The sequence below is a fragment of the Dermacentor variabilis genome, chromosome 10 (genome assembly GCF_050947875.1).
Source record: "Dermacentor variabilis isolate Ectoservices chromosome 10, ASM5094787v1, whole genome shotgun sequence".
NCBI classification, from domain to species: Eukaryota; Metazoa; Arthropoda; class Arachnida; order Ixodida; family Ixodidae; genus Dermacentor; species Dermacentor variabilis.
Genome location: NC_134577.1, coordinates 83,512,661 through 83,530,066, shown reverse-complemented (window position 1 = coordinate 83,530,066; position 17,406 = coordinate 83,512,661). Strand labels below are relative to the sequence as shown.

The following is a 17,406-nucleotide window of genomic DNA, read 5'->3' as shown; positions in this document are numbered from 1 at the left end:
AGAGTAAGTTTACTACTCCTACCGCCTTAGCAGCCAACAGCTTCACCCTGACGTCACCATTTCGTGTTCATTTTCAACAAAATGCCAGTGAAGTACATCTTCCAAATATTCTGCCACCTGCAGAAACAACAAATGCCACATTTGCGCTGTGCGTCTACTTGCGTTTAAGTGAGTATATATATGTGCTAAAATTTTACACACAAAGCAAAATACGCACTGGAATGCGCAGCCACACACTGTGATGCTGGTCAGTGAAATTTGAGCGACGTCACAATATTGCGCTACAGAGGAGGCGGCACAACTCGAGCAGGCAATGGCCGCCGAATACAGAAAGTACCAAGATGAATTTTTATGTGCACAATCTGAATGCAGCGATATTTTGTAATTCTTTAATATGTCTTAAGCTCATCGTCTTTAATATGTCAAGTATCATGAACATTGTTACCGTTGCAGGCACTTTTGTAGCTGTTAATAAAGTTAATATTGCTGGTGATGTTTTCACACATCTAGCCAACAGTTGTATGAGGGCAACATGGCATCATCATGTGCAGTTTAGATGGTGGGGGCTTGACATAGCTGCAGGAAAACGTGACCGATCTTTGCAGAGGCATTGCACATTCCCTACTGCATGAAACTGAGTAATTTACCATGCTCCAAGAGTGTTCCAAGGCCTCTTGAAATGATGCATATGCTTGTCAGGACCAGAGGGTGAGTCCTAACTATTTGATTTTCCAAATTAGGGTCGGATTAAGGAGATTTTACTATAGTATCATCAAGAAGTTCCTGGGATGCTGTCACGCTGTTTGTGGCACTATTTAGAATAGGACCTCCTTTCAGGATGTTCCTGGACAAATAAGATAAGGCTGTTCTGAACTGAAGCCACTAACCTGTTCAAGTGCAGTGACAGGGCTCTGCCAGCCGGAGAATGTGTACACCAGTGTTCCAGTCCGGATGTTCCACAGCTGCAGGGGTCCCTGCTCACTGCCCACCAGGATCTTGTTCACATAAGTGACAGGATGGAGCAGCGTGCTGGCCCGGAATGAGGCGGAGTCGAGTGACAGCTCCAGATAGAGCTCTGCGTACGGAAAGCGTGAATGAGGCAGGCTACATCAGAGAAGCTAACAAGGAGCTCATGTTTTCTTGATTACAGGCAAGGAGGGCAATCCTTTAAGGAGACGCTAAAGAGAAAATTAAGTAATAAGAAAAATAAAAGACACAAACACAAAAGACAGGTGGCGATACTGTCTTGGTCTCCCTTACACCAGCTCTCCATGACATTATAGATTTTGATAAGGCATACTCACTGAACTTTAGTTAATTTGTTCATCTGTGAAGATGGACTGTATTTCATTCTAAAGAAGCTAATGACTGAACTTAGCAATTTTTCAAAACTTTTGTTACCCTGCGACAGCCCAAATACGAGAAACTACTTTGAAATCTGTGACATGACACTCATGCAGCAGCGCAGGGGCTTCAATTGAAAACTTAAAAAAGAAATGTAAGTATAGCCTTCATTTTCTCCTCTTGCCATAAAATTTATGAAAATAGAATTTACAGTTGAACCTCGTTATAAGAAGTAGCATCTGATGCAAGGATAGCTTCGTTATATCTGACATTAGTTATAAATAACATGTATGTCACACTGCAATAGCGGCAATAAATTTATTTACTTCATTACATTAGATAATTTGTTATATCGAGGCTTGACTGTATAAAGAAAACTTGATCAGTGTAAGCTGATTTAGTGTTTATCTTTAGTTTCCCTTTAAGTTTATTACCAATAACCCTATGCTAACTAGTGAATGCTCAATTCTAATCGTAGATACAGAGCTTCCCATGGGAAAAATTTCCTGCTCTTTCTAGGGAAGTCTGCAATAATGCCCGAAAGGAAGCACTGGCTGCATGTTCTAATGGCAGATCAGAGCACACAGACTCGAAATCAAACCACGGAGCAGTCAACACCATTTTAGACACAAATGGATGGTCAACCGGAATGCTGCACGACAAACTCGCATGCGCTACTGTTGACAAGGATCAGATCAAAGTCCTTTTGATCGCATGTCACTTCGGTTACGAAATGGGCCCATCTATGAGAGTGTATACTTGTCCAAAATGCCATACCGTGACCTGCATTTTTACTCCCAACAACTCTGAAACAAGATTTTGAACTTGTCAGTGCTCTTTTTTTTTTTTTGCACATCAAAGCAAGACTGCATTTCTTAATCTACACAGTTTGAATGAAATACATGCCACACTTTCTTGTCTGGTTATTTCAACACACACACACACACACATGCAAAACCTGAGTTGTATGCACACTTCTGGAGCAGCGAGTTGTCGTAGAGTTTTGAACTGGTTTTGCTATGTGCCTTCAACTAAAGTCCGGACAAACCAGACAAACTACTATGCAAGTTTTATTGAATAACGAAGGGCCATAAAATTTTGTATTTTGCAAAATTTGAGTGAGAATGAAGCAGTGGTAAGCACATAATCTACTTTTAAAAGCAGCTGGAATAAAAATGCAGGTCTGTGTAGTACATTTTCAACTAGAGAGACAGAGAAAACACTTTTCATTATTAAAAAAGCAGGGAGGTCTGAAGGCGTAGAGGTGTTTGCCTATGTGCTACTCTGCAAGGGAAGAGAGGAGGTTAACTGAGGGGCCCAATTTTTATTAATCATATCATGAGAAGCCCAACAACCAAAGACGCCAAGGAAAACATAGGGGAAATTACTTGTACTTAATAACCAAATTAACGAAATGGTAAATTAATGACAATGAGAGCGGATGAAAAAACAACTTGCCGCAGGTGGGTAACAATCCCATGTCTTCGCATTACGCGTGTGATGCTCTAACCATTTCATTGCCATGAATTTATCATTTATTTAATTCAATTATTAAGTACAAGTAATTTCCCCTATGTTTTTCTTGGTGTCTTTGTTTGTTGGCTTCTCATGATCTGCAAGGGACAAAAATCTCTAGAAGAAGAAGGGCAGAAGAAAGTGGTGAAAAAGAAAAAGAAGACAACAACAACACCAGAAATTAAAGGCACATACGGCTTGATATCTTGCTTTTACTTTTGAGTCCAACTTGTTCAAACCAATATTTTCGCCCAATAGACCATCAGGATTCTTCTCTTTCAACATTTCTCGCCATTGCTTCTGCCTATATTAGTACTATGACCGTTCCATGACTATGCATTGGAGGTGTGTACCTTTAGGTAGCAAGAGTTATATGCTTGCAACAACAAAGTCGATGAGGCTATATTTTTCACACGAACATACGGCAGCTAGAGCACTAGGCTATGACTTCGACATGTACAGAACGGGTGATGCTGAAACACACGTACCTGCTGTTTTGATTTCCCAGACGATTACCCTGCCGGATTCATCTACGGAAACCAGGTGATTCCCAAATGGAAGCAGCAGCTTGACTTCGTGCTCGTGACCACTGAAGGTGTTTTGTAGCTACGAGAAAGGAATGAAAAAGAAAAAGATCACATCATGCAACACCGACAGCGAGATGAAACATGACACAACAGTGCATCAGCCAAGCCAACTGCGCAAAGTGCGCTTTTAAAAGTAACACATAATTAGTTTTCCAGACCTGACTGCACCCCAGTTTTGATGCAAAGGCCTTGTAGTGAATAGGTTTGGAGTATTGCAAACTCAGGAAAACAACGGAGGCATGAAAGCGAGACTGCAAGAGCAGAGCAAGACTGCATAGTCCAGGGGCCACCTCGAGGACACTGGTTAACTGTTGCAGGCATCAACCGCGATGGCACTAGTAAAAGTGAACAATCTGGAGGCTAGCCAAGGCACAGGACAGTCCCTGCTCAGAGAGGACTCCCTTTTCTACCCTTTCTTCACGGATTGCACCGGCCTTGAGGAGGGGGGTGGTGAGGCTAGGGTGGCTCTCTCTGTCGTGTAGTCATCCAACTGCTTATACTGATTTTTTATTTAAGAACAAAGGTAGCTCACACTGTGTTATAGCCAGGAGAAATATCTTTTTTTTTAATGGGACTCTTCCTAACACATCATATCAAGTTGAAGAAATGTTAAAGTGACATTTGCTTGAATGCCAATTCTGTGTTTTCCCTAAGAGTAGACAGTACTGTGCTTTGAAATATTGCCATGAAATGGTGCTAACCTTAAAGGGATCTCGAAGGGATACAGGCTGCATGGCAATTTGCGAGTGAAAATATAGTGCAGTTAATACTGAACTTGAAGAAAATTATTATTAGAGCTGTTAAGAGCCAGAAAGGTTAAAAAAGAAAAGAAATTGTCTTTGCACTTGATTTGTGCACTGTGAAGGTAAATGGCAGTTCATAAAGGTGCTCTTCTGAGGACAGGCAGATCAATATATGACCTAGAAATGAGTCCCTGCTGAAATGGTGCATCTGAAGACATTAAACATTTGACTTGCCAATATTTGCGCTCCCAACAGTTTATGAAAGTAAACAGGTTCAAGTAATTACTTCACCCCAACTGCCCAATTCCCTATGAAATTAGAAGTTCCCAAAAAAGATACCTCACTTCCACGTAGCCAGGAATAAATAGTCTTTCCAGATGCCGTATAGACCAGCCGGGAGTCGCCAGCAATGCAACTGATATCATCGTCATGTGCTTGGCCTGAAGTGGAACAAGACCACAGTGACATCAGACAAGACCACAGTTTCAAAATGAAAGACAACTGACTCTGCCAACATCTCTGCTTTTCAATTCGGGCATGTCCATCCCTCTGACTGTGTGTCATGCTCGGGCGACACTTAACTACAGCTCGCCTTAAGACAACACATTTCACTCAAAAGGGGAGGAACTACACCAGGCTGCACGCGCGTTCACCAGTGCTAACAAAGCGAGAAATTACCGCAAGAATCAGAGGAAGGCGCAGTAAGGACCTCAGTGATACAGAGTTATGCTCCATCACACCAACATTGTGAGGTGCATTAAAGGCTATCGGTCACGTCAGTCAAACAGTAAAGTCAATGAGAAGTAGTAAACAATGGGCACACCCTCCTCTGGGACATGCAGCCAGCTGGCCTGCACTGCACGCCACAGTGAGACAGTGTACTGTAAGCGTGCAGCCTCGTACTGACACTGGCCAAAGATAGCTTCAACTCTATAGCCCTTTGACTATTCGTTTGTGCCAATCATACACGAGAGAACCGGTGATATTTGTAATAGATTTCCTTTCCACTCACTTGTGCTTAGTACTATATAACTTATCCTGGTCTGGAGATCTTGGTTTCATTCGTGCGAAAGTCTTGAAAAAAAAAAACTTGAGTGCTTGCAGCAATCACTAAAATATTCTTCAAAAGAAGTTAGACTGCCCATGTAGAAATCAGTAATATATCCTGCTTTGGAATATGGTGCAGTTGTTTGGAAACTGCACAAACTAGCTGACATTAATAAATTGGAAGCCATCCAGAAGAAGGCCATTCGCTTTGCTTATCGATAGTTTGACAATAACTTGTGCCCTTCGTCAGCCATGTTTTCAATAAACCTGCAGCACCCGTCAAGCATGAAGAGATATAGCGACTTATTAAAATTTCATCACTCCATTTTAACTCTTCATCTTGTCTATCACGCAATCATCATTTGTGCTTTGCTGCTTAGTCTTCCACACATAGTCACCACGACCTTAACCTCAAGCGTTAATATTCACGTACCAGCACTTTTAAATATTATACTTTCTTTCCCAGAACAACTGAAAAATGCGACGCTTTACCCGGTACCATCCACTTATTACCCACCAATTTGTTTCGTCATGCTTAATAAATCACTCACCCCTTTTTGTGTGTGTATATGTATTTCTGGAATCGAATTGTACCTGTTTTCTGTGCTTTTATGTCACTGATCCCGTTTCACATAGTTCTTGCATTCTTGGTATGGATTCTATTTCATCCTTACACCTGTTTTACACTTTTGTCTCTTTTGCTGACTGCTTCTGTTTTCCATGTGTATTATTACAAAGCAAGTTATATATATATTTTTCAACCTTGTTTTAGTGGCTCCTGTATTTTCTAACCTTCTACTCTCCCACTACCGCTAAATACCAGCTACAGGCTGCAGTATGTGCAAAAAAAATAAAATAATACATTCGAAAAATGTGCAACACTGAGAAGCAGAACGGCAGAAACGTGTGCCTCAGGTGGAGAAAATTGCAGGGAGTTGCTGCACCAGTACCATGACTTAAAGTGAGTGCATGCCGGAAGGATCCTATCATGACTGTGGCTCCATTCCACTTGCTTAAACGTGGTCTGCAGTGCCTGTGCGTTTCTTTCTATATTTCACAAAGCTGCAGCACATCGGTGTGACACTTCAGGCTACTGGTGCCAATGCTGGCAGATAATCACTCTCAGATTCCCCGACGGGATTAGGTCAAAATATTTCCAAAGCCACGCTGACTTTGCCACTTCCCTTGGCTTTGATCTGGGATTTCGTGCGAGTGCTCGTCTGGGCTCGGTACGGAGGTGGCACACTGCATCGTTACCGGGGCAGCAGCAAAACATTACTCATGCGTGCCAGCCCAAGTATCCTACCCCGACATCTTGCCCCTCATCTCCTTCTGGCAGAGGTTGAGTCTCACAACATAAGCATCCATATAAAATGTACAATAAAGGCACTTTTGAAGTGACAATGTTATGGTATAACTTGATGTGCCAACTGGACTGCAAGCATCTCCTATTTGCGTGGTGTTTTTTGACTGTACAGACTACTTGTATCATCGCCACGCTGCGCTGTGGCAGGCATGGTGGCACACAACATTAGTGGAAAATAAGGGACACACAACAAGGCCAACTGTCAACCGAGTTTTGTTCAAGAACAATCAAGTTTGTGACAACGATGAAGCTACAAATAGGCCCTTTTCAAGCTCTGCTTAGTTAAATGACATGTACTTTTTGACGAAAGCGCTGCACTGAAAAAGGCAAGATTTGGAAAGAGGCACTCACTTGCTGTCAGTAGGTCGAGTTTCGTTCCCTGAAAGCAGGTAAAATACAGGGATGTGTTAAGAATTTTAAATTATCGGCTTTAGACCCCAAAGCAAGGCACATGCTATGACAGGCACCACATCAGATGTGTCTAGGTTAATTTGAATCACCTGGTGTTCTTCCAATGCGTCCCTAAATATAAATACACTGCAGTCAGCACTGTGGCAGCTGGACAAAACACATATACGAACCACCATACAATGAAGGAACCGAGCAGCAATTTTCTAAACAATGTGCGCGAGACATTCTGTTAGCTTTTGGTTATTTAACCCACACACGAGGTTTAACATCACGGCATCCCAGCAGTTAATTGGCGGTGCGTAATGTGTTCGTTCCTTCTTATTCTGATAGCATAGCTCGTATGCTTCTGAGTTTACTAGCTCGGAAACACTCCCTTGCAAAAAGTAAAAAAAGACAAGCTCGTAGGCTGCTAATCCCGAAGCATTTATCAAGATAACATCACGCAATAAGTCTTAATATGATGATATCAAAATCCTGCTATAACCCCACACAAGCAGTGACAACTTGAAAATTTCCCTGAAACTAAACCCACAACCAGAGAACCGAATCTTCATCTCCGATCACAAATATCGTGCTTCCGAGTTTGATCGAAATGCAGAAAATGTATGTAGCTCCAGCAGCAAGGCATGTTAGGTGCTACAATTCCAGTTCACGCTACACGTTTTACCGGGGTAAAACGAGTCAGTGGCATTCCCAACACTTAAACCATTGCTACTCACGCCGAAGGTGTGAAAGCACCTCCCAATAGACGTGATGACAAGATGCTCTTTCCGCCTGTGAATATACCGCAGCACAAAAGGCACGTGGTTGCAGACGTATCCCAAGGCTCTGTACCCTTGGAATATTCGGCTTGGACAGGTGTCGGCCTTCATGTTTTAACACCAGTTCTGAAAAAACGTTTGTTCAACCACAAACATCAGGTCAACAGTGCTTGCACCTAGCACCACGCGAGACACATGGCACAACGGCACAAGATTGTCTTGAATTGGATTCATTTGCAACTTAGGCACATGGTAGCTTACGTGGATAGCACACAACAAGCGGAGATCAACAGTTATAGTTTTCATTTGTTCATTTCAGTAGAAATTCCCTGAAGTTTGGAAAGGTATAGCTTTGCTTGAAATCAAAACAAGTTACCTGTCTGATAATCTGTCTTCAAGCAAAAAAAAAGAAAGGAACCTTGATTTTTCACATTATATTTTTTCACATGCACATTTATACAAAAGCATGGAGCCTGTGTAACAGTTTAAAAATAAATTCATTAGTATTATTTTTTGCTTCATTGTTCTCAGTTAATTTTGGACTTTTATGCGAACGACGGTGGGGCCGAAACCGTAAGGCCTACGACTCATACGGGCATTTGGGTGCTTGCAGTGAAGACCAACCTCGACCCGAGCCGCCAAACAGGAGTGTAAAAAAAAGATTGGGTCAAGTCGCTAAGAAGCAAGTGTGAGAGGGAGCTCCTACGAAAGCAACAAAACAACCGAACTCCGGATTCACCCATCAGAACTGTGAGTCTCTCCGGCAAACCGGTCCGGTGCCTGCCTGTTCGCTCGCGCCTGGACTGCTTCGCGCGAAGTTTTCATCGCCGCAACTTGGCACCGGGCTATCGCGATGTCCGCGAACCTGCGATTGGCTGCGAGCCAACGTGTCAGCAATCTAACGGTTCTTGTCGCAACTGACCGCTTCTGGCGCCTTTCCACTCGCGCGTGTGAACCGCAACATGCCTGAAATGTCGCAACTGCGACGTAGAGCGCTGCCAAGTGTTGTGCTGAGGCTACGTTTTCATGAACACGATGCGCCGTGATCACTGGCAGGGCTCATGTTTTGGGCGTTTAAAACCTTCCTTACTTAACTGACGGCCTGCTTTGAAGACAAATAAAGAAAACTGCGATTTAAAAGGAAAACTCCCGAACTGTAGGTAGTGTACCTTTGATCGACAGAAACGAAAGCTTTCGCACCGAAACCCGTGATTCACCGCTGTGTTTTCTCCTGTCACACACACACAACCGTTACGTATGGTTGTCTTGCTGTCATACTTTTGCGAACATTGTGTGCGAATTTTACGCATCCTGCGCGGTGTTTGAACCCTTGCTCATTTTAAGAGCGGCCAGTTTGTTTCGGTACAAGTGCGGACCCGTTTAGTCCTAAACCAGTGACACCTGTGTTTCTCCGCGGCGCACGTTTACTTCGTCACAGAAACTGGAGCTCGGACACCGAGTTCTCGCATTACCGCTCACCTAAATAACGTTTCATGCGACAGAAACATGTTTTGCCTTCGCAAGTCAACCGTAAAGCAACCCGTGTTTTCGCCTATATGTATGCTTGCATGCTCGCGTAACAAGCTCGCTGTATAATATATATCCCTAAAGGTGGTAGCATGTCATCGGTCTGCGAAATACGCGCAGGTGTCTTATATCTAGCCGAGGTCAAACCGTTCATGGATACGCGACCGCCTGCTGCATACGTATTATACTCGCGCAAGGTCCTAAACTTCGTTTCGACAGCTTCGTGTGACACACCTGCCACACAGAAATGCCCGTGCGATGGGCTAGCCGTGACACCTCTGCGTGGTTACACCTCTACTGTGATTTCCCTAATTGGGAAGAGCACTTTTGTTGCAGTCTCTGCCAAAAGTTTCGAAGCCACTGACCGCACCTGTGGGACCATAGAATAAGGGACCAGCTGGCGGGGCCGCATACTGAGGTTCCTGTCGAAATTTCGTTGCTCAAGATAAACCTTGTGAGAGGAATGAGAACCGCTTGTGAGAACTTTTGACTGAAAGGCCCAGAGTGATAAGGCGAATATATCTCGCCGCACAGCCTGCGGCCAGTGGACAAAACATCATTTGCCTGCCCCTTGTTCAGCTTATTTGGGTTTAACCATCTTTGACATTGCCTTGTTAGCTACTGTTGGGTCATTCTTATTTGCCATTATGCCCGAACGAAGCATAAACTGATTAGTAAAAAAAATGTATCATAGTAATTTATTTAGTATTCTGTGTGGCTCACTAGCGTTTTTTCTAGGGTTTTGAGATTGAGGACATACAGTTAAAGCAAAAGAATGGAAACTCGGGCTGTCAGTACTACTTTAAGCTGCTCGGAACATCTGAATGTTGGCCTCACTTCTTGGAAGCACCTTGGCTCCAACCAGCACTGCCGATGTGTATTTATCAGGGCTTTGTGCACTTGGCCTTTCACTTGGGGTGATCCTTTTTGTTTTTGTTTTTTACATTATACTTCCTGAAACATTCCACTTCTTCCGCGTGTGCTTGACATACGCGTGATATGCGCGCGTTGTCTGCCTGCGATACCTAAGCTTGGTGAGGGGCGCTCCAATATATATAATACAGATTCAGGTTATTAACGCGAGAAATCAGTTTTTCGAATGGAAGCTTCAGCGTACCCGCCGTTATGCGAGAATCTCCGGGGTACCGAGGACACACTGTTCAGTCCATCCTCGGTCGCATTCAGTGTGAAACGGTGTAATGTCACTCTCTCCGCCGCGATGACTCAGTGGATATGTGACGCTCTGCTGCTGAACGCCAGGTCACGGCTTCGATTCTGACGGCCGCATTTCGGTGAAGACGAAATGCGAAAACGCTGGTGTTCTTCTACAGTGTGTAATAGTATGTAGCTTGTTAAAGAACCCCGTGTCGTATAGGCTAAAAAAGAAATAGGGAAAAAACAAACGTCTTTATTGGGGGAATGGCCTCAAGGCCTGTGAGGGGACGGGGTGAAAATATCGCTGCGCTCGCCTGGTCACAGCGGGGAGTCCAAACCGGCCTCTCAGGTGTTTGAGATGATCGTGTGGTATGAGCCGCCGTTTATCCAATGTTAGACCGTGTTCGTCTTGCGCGCTGACTTTGGCGACGCGGCGACGTCTCATACTTGCAGCTGGGCAAGCCCACTCTGTAAGCGAGGTGTGCCTACGTGTTCATCATCTTGATGGCAGCGGGGTAACCACTGGTCGATTTGCCGTGTTCACCGGCACTGCTGCTTCGATTTCACATTTCCACGACGAGAGGTGTCAGGGCCACACCCCAAATGAAGCCTGCGCTCTAAATACAGTTTACATCCTTAATTCGGGGGCATATCTTTCTCCCACCTGGAATTACTGGCAGCGCAGCGTTAAAGCAAGGCTACTGCAAGATAGGTGCGGATTATATCTGGGAACAAAGATACGCCCCTAAGGGTGCTGTGAACTGTCTTACACCCCCACAGGGTGCAAACCGTGCATGGGGAGTCCCACGTTGTCAAAATTAATGCGGGGCTCTCCGCTATATGGGGCGTCCTTCATCCGGCGTTGCTCATTGGAGCGAAAACCTCACTTGATACAATCACTCATTTCGCTCTCTCTCTCTATCTCTCAAGCAGCTTAGTGAGCGCAGCTCTCCATTCATTACAACGTTACTCCATCTTTTTGCAACCCGATTCTTCCCTTACAATAATTTAGACCTATCCATAGTACTATACCGTGAGGAATACACTATAGCAATCCCGTACTAAACTGAATGTTGGCTTGCCGCCGACAAGGTTAAAGGGGATTGTATAACGATCAACAGTAAATAATTTTAGACGAGTAGGGTGCTCTTTTCAAACTCTATTGGCGATAAAAGAACCCTCTCTGTGCGGCGCTACTTTGTACGCTCCACACTAGCTGTGCGTCTTCGTCGTATCGATCACCCTTACGTACGGCTCATGTACCCTCTTTGCAGCGCAAATGCATTCTCCCAGTCATTACTTTCTCGGGCGTCACCTAAAGTGGAACCACTTCCCCGCAAACATTGTTTCCCCATCTGCGATAATTCCTCTTTTCGTGCACTGTTCCGACCTTGCCTGCTAGTGGAAACGTTTTCCGGAACTTGGTGGCTCCAGTCTTAGCTTTATTTGGAATAAAACGTGATGCTTTCTTACCGATTAGCGATTACGTATAGACCCAAGTAGATTCTTTCAAGCTCGAGCTGATGCACTACGTGTGTATTGCCCTTCCTTTCGTCCTTTTCTCTTAGATACATATACAGGCTTGCTTTACTTACTAGAGTGCGATTCCACGTACTGGTATGTACCGTTACACATTATTGACAGTCATTTTCTTTTCTTGCTTTATTGTACTCATTGGAGTCCTACCAAAGTATCATGTAGGTCAACTTCTCTGTACTCATTTTGCACCGCACTCCGCAATCTCTTTAATATGCTTTGTAACCCGATCCCCTCTTTAATGCTTTGAAACGTTCGCATGGCATTATAAATAAATAAATTTAAAAAGAAACATTGCTTTTTGCTGTAATACGATCGCCGTACTTCGTTAAATTTCGATCCGTAATCTTACATGTAGCACGGTTATGTCATTATGACGTCACCGATTTCATGTTACTTTCTCGTGTCTGCCCCCAACCCCTCCCCGTCTTGCCTGCTGGAGGAAACATTTTCGAAACTCGATGGCTTCAGTCTTAACGTGCGTTTGGAATTAAATATGTGATCATCCTTTTTTGCTGATTTGCGAATATACCTATAGATTCAAATATACATTTTTCAAGCTCCCTGAGGCGTCACGGCGAGTTGATGCAGGAACTTAGAAGGCGGCCTCGTCATCGGTCTCTCTTGCGTCCTTTCTTTTTACCCAAATTTTATGTCATGCCAATTAAGAGTAGTCATTGTGCATGTTTCAGAAGCTGATTGTTTTTTTTTAATTAGCCGTTCCTCTTTGGTATCCGCTGTGGTGTAGCCCAGTGTCTATGTCGTTGCGCTGTTGGACTCGAGGTAGTGGGTTCGATTCCCGCCGCGGCCGCCGCATTCCGAAGTGGGCGGAATGCAGAAGAATAACGCTTCGTTCATGTGCCGTGCGTCGACTGGATGCTCGTTAAAGGTGCCCGAAATTAATCCGGAGTGCCTTCCTCCTCCCCAACCACGCCGTGCATCGTAATCAGATTGTGGTTTTTTCGCACGTAAAGCCCCAGACTTCAATAACATAATTTGATTAACTTTCCTCATTCGTGCCCGTTTAAGTAGGTACTGACACGTATTCTCAAAGTTGTATAATCCGTAGAATTTTTTTCTCGCACAATATCGTAACGTTTAGCAAGCTTGAATGTTGGGAAAACGCTTCTACAAGATGTGCAAACGAATTTATACTTGAGGTTGTCTCGTTACAGCGACATTATTTGTGAGGTCGTGACTTACTAGAGCAAGGTTTGCTGCCGTCGCGCAGCTGTAAGGGTAGGTATGGTTGGGTGATTCGTCCCCAAAGTAAGAATAAATAAATAAAAATAAACAGGATCGCCACGCGCATTTCTTCAAGCTGCGCTCTCGTGCCGACAGCTGCAGCGATCGCAGGAACAATGCCATATAGCCAGTGTGTCGTGACGTCACCACACACGTATCTCCCGGGTACCGCGAAGCCGTCACTGGTTTGTAGAAACAGTAATCGTAGTAAATAATTTACGACGCCCGATCTGACCCTTGACAGTATGTTTTCCCAAGGTTTGGAGGGTTGGAACCTTCACTTTACGAAAAAAAAATATATATTTAAACGAACAAGCCTAAAGTTTTATGTTAGGATGTTCCCTCCTTCTTCCGGCAGCTCACTTACTTAGAGATCGTATATGAACTGCGTTGAGCGCCCACACAGCGACATCCTTTCTTCTGTTCCACGTTTTCTTTTTTTCTTTTTTCGGGATTTTCCTGGGCGGTATGAATTGCGTTACGCTTTCCTGTATACTCCCTTCCCATGGCGGTCGTTGAGCGACGTCGACCCCATCCTCACTCCGGATGTGCCCGACTCTCAAACGTCCTCGAATGTGCGGCACGCGGGCAAGCGAGCGAAGTATATCTATAGATCCTCCCCCCCCTCCCTTCCCCCCACCCCCTGTCGATCCCCGTCTTTGCTTTCCGAGGCGGGCGAACATCCGGTCATCAAGGGGAAGCTTCAGATCCGGACCAACTATACCGTACGATTTCCCTCTTCCGATAGATGTAAAACGAGGAATAAATGCTTCTGTGAGACAACCGCTCGACCGATTTGAATGAAATTTGTTGCTTTTGAGAGGAGAGAGAGAGAGAGAGAAATGCCAGTAATTCTAGGAAGGAGAATTGAGAGTTAAAGGCCTCGTAACTCTGCGCCAAAAGCAGATATCTCGATTATGTAAACTGCGTCCGGTAGAGCATCTGAAGCGGACAAAAAAAAGTTATAGATTTACAGCTTACGTGAATTTGTTACAACGCTTGCGAGGGTTTTGAAAAAGTTCTACTCACAAACTAGTGGTATATTTCAGAGGGGGTGTAGAAGCGTAAAATTTATCCGCTTTAGGTGCATTAGGTGCAGTTTACAGAACTGTGATATCCTTTTTCATTTACATATCCGAGTTGTAAACTTTAAGCTTTTAGAAATTTTTGCAATTATCAACAGCTTTTACTAAAAAAAATTCACGACCTAAGAGAGAGAGAAAGAATAAACATTTAATAATGCGAATCAGTGAGAAAGAGCTTTTTCTTCACCAAAAGTTAAAAAAGAAAACGCCTACTACGGTTTCTAGATTTCAGCTTAAAAAAGGTAACAAACCTAATCAAACTCGGTTCACCGGTTGCGAGATAAAATATTTCTCCATTCATTTATTCATTCATTCATTCATTCATTCATTCATTCATACAGATGCCTACAGCGCCCTCTTGAGCATTATTGTAGGGGGAGGGGGGAAGTACAGAAACAAGTGCAGTGAAAATACAAAAAAATGAAATACCTTGCATAGTGCTTGACAAAACCGTATTTTTATATAGGAGTCCCGGGGCTAAAGTTTCCTCTTAACCCGGCCGGCCGTTCACTTTTGAGCTCCAGCTGTATGACTGCGCTTGATTGGCTAAACCCGCAAATAGTGTTCCTATGGGTAACATATATATATATATATTGTCATTACTAGAGCTACACGAAAGGTGAAGCTTGCGCGGACCCCGTTCGGTAAAGAAAACAAAAAAGAAAGAGGAAAGCATCGACACATGCATGTGACACCGTTCGCAATTACACGTCCGGACAACTAGGGAGCATGTAAAAAAAAAAAAAATTGATCAGGCAACAAGGCAATGACAACAATGAAACGAAAGGGACGTTGCCAGGCGCACGTACAATGTTGTGTTCGCTGAAGGCCATTGAAGGTACGTATTTTCGGACGATCACTTTCGGCGGTATACTATCACTTTCGCTAGGGGTGCGCGAACATTCGAAACTTTCGAATAACAAATCGAATAGGGCGCTATTCGATTCGGTAGTCGAATCTAATAGTCCAGATTCGTCAATGCGAATATTTTTCGAATACTTTTGGACTGTTTGAAAACGTCAACTGCGCCCGAATAAACATAAAATGGGGAGAAAAAGTGCGGTAAGGTTTCACCCCCGCGGTCATATATCATATATACAAAACTTGTGAATTTCCGTAGCAGAGCAAGCTACGTCACTAAGGTAGCCATACTGTACAGGCTGTACGGCGATCATTCGCACTTTCTGACGAGACTACCCGTTTGCTCCTAATGCTCCATTTGTGCTTTTAATAAAGAAAGCTTCGTAATGTACTGTGTAATGTTAGAAACTTACTTTAACAGTACTGGGGCATCGTTTTATATTAATTGTGATAACGTTTATCAATTATTCGAAAGCTATTCGAAAAGTATGCGATATTGGATTCGATTCACTTTTGGCACTATTCCATTCGCATTCGATCCGGCCTCAAATATCACTATTCGCACACCCCTACTTTCCCGTGACGCAGGCTACGGTGCGTTGGATGATTCGAGTGGTTCTTCTCCACGTGCCAGCGCACAGTGAAAGTGATATAACTAAGGTGACCGTCCGAGAATACGTCCTCAGTACCGCACAGCGTTCTAAAGGGATGGAAGCATGGTGAGACCGGCCAAACAATGAATTGGAACGAATTCGTGTTTGTTCTAAACATTTTCTGAACAGTGCGAAGTGTCAAAGTTGCGGGGAGTCCCTTTGGAAGAAGCAAAAAGTGAAATGCTTATTTAGGTTACTTAATTCATTGACGTGATACCATTAGCAACTGGAAGTCGGGTTAACTGAAAAGCTTGTAGGCGAGGAACGGTCGACTGACTCCTGATCCTAGCTGCTGCTCTTTGACACTGACGGTAATTAAATGAAGGTAACCACATGCACTTAGTCGAGTTGGTGCCCGCTAAAGGAGTTAAGTACAGTATTACGACACCGCGTATCGTTTTAAAGGAATCCACACGGGGTAAGATTGACCGAATAATGAATTTGCTTATGCCTAAATAGAGGCACCAAATTCGTAGGCTGAATAAGGCGAGGTATATGCTTATTTAAAGAGCACTGAAGTGAGAGTTGAGGGCAGCTTATGATAAGGACTTATGTGAAAACTTAATTTTCGTTAAGTTAGCGATAAAAATTTAAAATTAGAAGAGAAAATTAAAGTTCCGTTTCTTTCATTTCACGCCGAAACACCCAGCGCCGATACGTGCGCGTAACGCGACGGATCTCAAAGTATTTTTTTTTTTTTTTGTGCTTGGGTTGCGTTGGCTCAGTAAAAGTTCCCGAGACTGGTGATGTTCAATCTTTGAATATATTGGAACGCAGTATAGGCCATTTTTACCGATAGGAGATTAAACTATAGGCCCTCGCAGATGTCAAAATCCATAACGTCACTGCAATCTAGTGCGGAAACTTCACGGCGGCGTCGCCACCCGTTCTTTCAATTTCTTTTTTTTCTTCTTTTTTTGCGTACGAAGCCTCCTCTCGTGGCAGGAGTAGCGTTTTTCGTATTGTTTAACTAGAAGAATAATTTACTGATACGGGTGTAATCAGTTTTCTTGTTAGTGTCCCATTAATGACTGGCAAATAACCACAGAAGTGACTTGTTCGATGCGTTCGCTCAGCAGCTGTTACATTTACATAACCGCTTCTCCTCTGCGGCAAGATCGCTACAAGGAGTCTGCACTTGCATCGGTTTTTATCCCTGTACGTACTGCAACAGCTTCTGTTATATCCCTGATAATGTGTATTTGACAGGAATGAATGTTTCGTAACTTTGAATAGTTTAATTTCTAATCCAATGGAAAAGGCTGTGCGATTTCTATTCGAAATTTTTGAATATAATAATTATGGGGTTTTACGTGCCAAAACCACTTTCTGATTATGACGCATGCCGTAGTGGGGGGACTCCGGAAATTTCGACCACCTGGGGTTCTTTAACGTGCACCTAAATATAAGTACACGGGTGTTTTCGCATTTCGTCTCATCGTAATGCGGCCGCCGTGGCCGGGATTCGATCCCGCGACCTCGTGCTCAGCAGCCCAACACCATAGCCACTGAGCAACCACGGCGGGTAATTTTTTTTTAATATAGCACACCCGTAAAGAAAACACATGAT

The 17,406-nt window shown here is 43.8% G+C and overlaps 2 protein-coding genes across 3 annotated transcripts in view; one reads left to right on the top strand and one right to left on the bottom strand.

Moving 5' to 3' along the window:
- Positions 1 to 7,996, bottom strand: part of LOC142560744 (WD repeat-containing protein 36) — a 53,570-nt gene extending 45,574 nt beyond the window's left edge. Inside the window, exons 1-5 of one of the 2 annotated variants that reach the window (XM_075673047.1) lie at positions 7,733 to 7,996; positions 6,954 to 6,981; positions 4,529 to 4,629; positions 3,348 to 3,465; positions 888 to 1,075 (exon numbers count right to left, since the gene is read on the bottom strand). In XM_075673047.1, coding sequence (XP_075529162.1) covers positions 888 to 1,075; positions 3,348 to 3,465; positions 4,529 to 4,629; positions 6,954 to 6,981; positions 7,733 to 7,885 — 588 coding nt within the window. In that variant the 5' untranslated portion in view covers positions 7,886 to 7,996. The remainder of the gene's footprint in view (positions 1 to 887; positions 1,076 to 3,347; positions 3,466 to 4,528; positions 4,630 to 6,953; positions 6,982 to 7,732) is intronic. The other variant, XM_075673046.1, reaches the window with a different exon arrangement.
- A 359-nt stretch (positions 7,997 to 8,355) lies between these two features.
- Positions 8,356 to 17,406, top strand: part of Rab3 (RAS oncogene family member Rab3) — an 87,506-nt gene continuing 78,455 nt past the window's right edge. The window contains exon 1 of the mRNA XM_075673044.1: positions 8,356 to 8,524. The gene's annotated coding sequence lies outside the window, so the exon portion shown is untranslated. The remainder of the gene's footprint in view (positions 8,525 to 17,406) is intronic.